This window comes from Medicago sativa, chromosome 8 (assembly GCF_051527215.1).
Source record: "Medicago sativa cultivar Bolivia chromosome 8, Bolivia_mono, whole genome shotgun sequence".
Taxonomy (NCBI): Eukaryota; Viridiplantae; Streptophyta; class Magnoliopsida; order Fabales; family Fabaceae; genus Medicago; species Medicago sativa.
In genome coordinates this window covers 73,768,834-73,773,831 of record NC_140756.1, presented here as the reverse complement: position 1 = coordinate 73,773,831, position 4,998 = coordinate 73,768,834, and the positions used below count along the sequence as shown (strand labels likewise).

Below are 4,998 nucleotides of genomic sequence, written 5' to 3'. Positions count from 1 at the left end.
ACCAAACCAATATAAAACTCTATTTTCCCTCCTTTTTGGGGTTTAGGAGGGATCATTTTGTTTATTTATTTATATTTTGAAAATTGAAAAATCACCTATTATTACTTTTTTTTTTTTTATATATTTAGTTGTGGCCTTTTTTGACCAAAAAAAAATTTGTGGATTTTGTTTGTAGTACATTTTTTTACCGTAAAGTCCAACAAAAACATATTGTAAATAAATATTTGAGACTCTTAAAAATTTAATCTAGAATTCAATCTCTTATCGATGCATATGCAAAAATATTTGTTGGAAAAAATCAATCATTTAAATAAATCTCAATTATTTGAGTGGATCCGTTAGCACATGAAAGATATCTTTATTTAAGAAAATAATATCTATAAAAAAAATTAAAAATAATAATGAATAAACAAATAATATCCCATTAAATTAGTTCTCTCCTAAAAAATTCATTAATAAACTTCGAACCATATGGAAATTTTAAACGTTATACATGTTTTTTTTGAGTAGATGAATTATACATGCTTTAGATACTACATTTTATATAATTTTCAAACCATAAGAAAATTTTAAACGTTATACATGCTTTAGAGACTACATTTTATATTTAGATATTTAACGACTAAATTGAAGAGAGTTTGATAATTTAGAGATAAAATTAATGATCTTTTCAAACTTTAGAATAGTGGATTTATATAAATTCGTGCAACCTAAAAAAGGTGGGGAAACAAGAAAACGAGTACATCCTCCGGTTATTATTATAAATAAATATCAACATTTTAGATTTATTCATTAAATTATGTATGTGGTCTATAATAAATATCATATACATCATTAATTAAATAATTTTAAAATGTTGATTTTTGCTTATAATCGTGATTGAACTCAATTTATTTTTCAATTGTGTACCCTTGCAAGTTCAGGGGCGGATCTGGACTCACAATGTTGGTGAGGCACAATTTTTTTGTCAAATAATTAAACAAAACTAAATTTAATAAGAAATTATATTAAAAATAGTTGTAGCAAAACGATCATTTATTTGACCATTAATCATCCATCTTGGTACTTAATTGACTCTTCACATATTCTTCATCCTGATTCAATTTCAATTTCAAACAATATAAAATCAATTTTAGTAGTCAAAACTCAATAATATCTTGACAAACATACGATGCTAACGATGAAAACTCAATTCTTAGGTCTTTTGTAAAACCATTTTCCAACAAGCAACACAAAATATATAGCTTGATAATCACAAAAACTGATATTACTTATTATTAATATTAAATTAGATAATTAATTTCATTCTCTATTTTTTTTATAGAAGTAATTTCATTCTCTATATGTCGAAAAAAATACTTCCAGTTATATATGCATGTGCTTTGTAAAACAGAAATAGATACCAAGTCCCACATCTAATGTATAAGTGAACAATTCCCTTTGTGCTTTATCCAATGCATTGTGGGTCATTGTTAGTATTTGGTTTGAACAATACTCACTAGTTTGAAACCCATAGGGTGAAAAACTTTAGGCTTTTCAAGTACGTGGTGGTACTGGTACATGGGTTCTTTGTTTTCTGCTAATTGTGCAAGAATTCAAGAGTACCAATTCATAAAAAGTTTTTGGCTGGGCTGGTGTGGCACTTGCCACACCAGGACCTGTTCAGGTCCGCCCATGCTTGCAAGACATACATTCCTTCTCGTCAAAAAAGAAAAGAAGACGACATACGTACATACCATTTTAAATTAAGTAAACAGTATTGTATAATATGATTATGATTTTTATTTACTTTATATGCTCCCTTCGTTTAAAGTCATTCTATTGATTATGAATTTACTTGTAATGATATCAAGACATGTTTGCATTGCAAGCCAAGTATATAAAGTAAATTATTAATAGAGTACTAGTGTACTACATTTTATTTCATTGTTTGATACTCCATTACAATGAAGTTTCAGATGGAATGAAGGCACATGAATCCCATTTATTCTAGTCACACTTTTTTTAATAAAACAACAACAGTTTATGGGATTTCAAACTGCATGTTTTTTGTATTAATAAAACTGAATCTTGGTGGAATAAGTAGCACCAGCTTTCCAACTTGAAGGTATTGGGAACCTTGACTCCACCCAATTGATCCCAACATTGCTACTCACTTGAAACCTCAATCTGATTTCACCTTTGGGTGGGTTAGCATAGTCAAATACTGCCCCATAAGACCTACGCATGGACTCCCATTTGTGCTGTTCTTTCTGCATCATTCACACAATTTTTTCATTAACAATAGAGCTAGTATTCAATATTTAAGAGAAACACAAAGTATTTGGTTATAAGTACTTGCAAATTTTAGATACAGTTAAGAAACATGCACTAATCTAATAATAGTATACATTTCTTATAGAGTTATTCGATATATAATATATCGAGTCATTTAAATGTTCATTATGATCTTTTTATAAATAATGTAATAAAGTTAGATAAGTTTTTTACATATCTGCTAATTTATAGCTTAATTTTATCGTAGGCGCTAAGTATCATACCTGCCACATCTCAACAGCATTGACATCATACGATCCACCAACGTAGAGGATTGCGATAGCAAAGTAACCTGGGTTTTTACTGTGCTCATTGATCTGGTATACGATATTGTTGCCTTTAAATGTACACGAGACCCTTTTGTATTCAACATCCAATACTCCGTATTTCTTCAGCTTTTCAGATGCAGCTGCGTTGCGTCCCAATCCCGAGAAGGCACGTGGACTCATTATGAAGTCAGTTCTATCTCCCTCACCATAGTCGGTTACCACCACCAATGCTCCATTGTCATCACAATATTGTGGTATTTTGCATCTCACCTAATTCATGTATCATCATATTTACATGCATTTTGTAAAAAATTAAAACAAATATAATTTATTAATGTAAATATACTTTGGCAAATTAAACTTTCCATAACATTTTTTATTTCAACAAGGTTTGTTGAAATATTGAAATTAAAAGTGAAGTGAAAACATACTTGATAACATGCACCACAGCCTCCTCCATTCTTCCACAACTTTGCAGACACAGCTGTGACACTGCCATCATTCACCGTTTTTCCATAGTCTCCAAAACCACAAGCTCCTCCTAATATAATAAATTTAAGTATATATTAGTTGAACAATTAATCATATATATATATATATATATATATATATATATATATATATATATATAGAGAGAGAGAGAGAGAGAGAGAGAGAGAGAGAGAGAGAGAGAGAGAGAGAGAGAGAGAGAGAGAGAGAGAGAGAGAGAGAGAGAGAGAGAGGGGGATCACATCACATACTTGGAGTCCCATAGCCATCAGAGGTGCCATAATAGGAAGCTCTGGATTTGGTATAATATTCCTTGCAGTTACATAGTACCGGAAAGAGCAGAATAACACAAACAAGGCTAAATTGATGCTTAAAACTAAGATCCATGCCTTAAATATGTAATGATAATGATGTAACACAAGTTATCAAATGCGATACAATAAAACAATTAATGTGTATGAAGCAATGATTTATATTTTTACTGCAATTAACAAGAGAATGCTTTTTATTATGAGATGTGAAGCAACGATACCAAGATAGAAGTATTTATAGTACATCCTGTGGTCAAGACTTAAGCATATACCAGTGATAATGAAGCCACCGTTTTCTCCAACTTTGGTTTAGCTAAATTTGTCAATTGTGTTTATCCAATATTCTACTGCTACATGATGCATAGACCATAGTTATTTTGAATTTTACTTTGTCTAATAGTATATATATGGTTAATTTATATTTAATTTTCAAAAATTCGTTTGCTGGGTCAAAACCAAAGGCTTGGAGCAAACAATAAACAGAGTGAACATTGAGAATGTGTATAGAATATGTGACAGACTTCATCAACATTTGAATAAAGAAATACTATTGTACATAGATAGACATAGAAATGTCTAAACAACCGCGGTTGATTATTATTCAAGATTGCACACCTCATTTATTCAAGAATTGTAATATTTTACTTTTGATAACTAGCTATGAGGGCTGCTAGCAAATGTGTAACCTAACAAAATGTTTTTGCTGCAATTCTCCCACAGATTCGTTAATTAATTAATTAATTAATACCTACCATATTGTGTCAAAAAAGTATCAAAATATTGTAATCATACACTGTGTTAAACCCTTAAAAGTATTGATAAAAAATGAATAGTTCCATGTAACTACCACTCAATTGACACTTGTAGAGATATTTGATACATTGAGACTCGGGTTCAAATCCAAAATTCTCAACTTATATACAACAAAATATAAAACTGAATACATTATTTTTAAGTAAAAATCAAATGGATAGAGCTAAACAATATGTTTAGCCCTTAAAATGAATAGCTAGTTTTAACCAAAATGTAGTAAATTCATTGGTTTATTTTGTAAGAAAAAAACTTCATCGGTCTATTGTAATGATGAATTATATGACTTATTTAAAGACCCCACAACATATATTTTTAACCAGATTAACCATAATATCAAACTTCAAAAAAAGTAGAGTCATATCTAAAACAAATCATAAGACATAACAATTTAAGCTTGAGCTTTGTATTTTTTGAACTTATCATCAGACATATTTTTGCAAATTCTGGTTCGATCAGCAAAACCATTTTTCATAAAATTTTATTAAATTAAAATAAAGTAATTATTGTTAAAAAAAATTATCTTAATGAATTTTTTTAGTGAAATTTGGTTTGAGATTTTAACCCCACACAAAAAATAAAAATACAATCAAATCAACCATGTAAATCACACTTTAAAACTTTTTTGAATTTTTCAAAGAAAGCGTTTTAGTTAGCATATGTACCAACTTTGAGAGAAGCATATGAAATTCTACTTATTTGAGGAATTAAACATGAATACGAGCATGTCTAAAGAATCTAAAGTATCAGGAGCGGAGCTAGGTGGTGCCCAGGGAGTGCACCTGCACACCCTCAAACTTTTA

The 4,998-nt window shown here is 29.6% G+C and overlaps 1 protein-coding gene across 1 annotated transcript; it reads right to left on the bottom strand.

Annotated features, from left to right (window-relative positions):
- Nucleotides 1–1,880: 1,880 nt before the first annotated feature.
- On the bottom strand, nucleotides 1,881–3,593 carry LOC146901382 (expansin-like B1). Its single transcript, XM_085734943.1, has 4 exons — nucleotides 3,326–3,593; nucleotides 3,017–3,126; nucleotides 2,541–2,855; nucleotides 1,881–2,252 (listed from the first exon to the last, which is right to left on the bottom strand). Exons 1-4 carry the CDS (start codon nucleotides 3,459–3,461, stop codon nucleotides 2,055–2,057), a joined length of 759 nt encoding a protein of 252 aa, XP_085591069.1. The 5' UTR covers nucleotides 3,462–3,593; the 3' UTR covers nucleotides 1,881–2,054.
- Between the last annotated feature and the right edge of the window lie 1,405 nt (nucleotides 3,594–4,998).

Coding starts and splice junctions, on each gene's coding strand:
- LOC146901382 (XM_085734943.1), bottom strand. CDS start 3,461: ATGGATCTTAGTTTTAAGCATCAATTTAGCCTTGTTTGTGTTATTCTG. Junction 2,856..3,016: donor GCTGTGGTGCATGTTATCAA/GTATGTTTTCAC, acceptor TACATGAATTAG/GTGAGATGCAAAATACCACA. Junction 2,253..2,540: donor ATGCTGTTGAGATGTGGCAG/GTATGATACTTA, acceptor TGAATGATGCAG/AAAGAACAGCACAAATGGGA.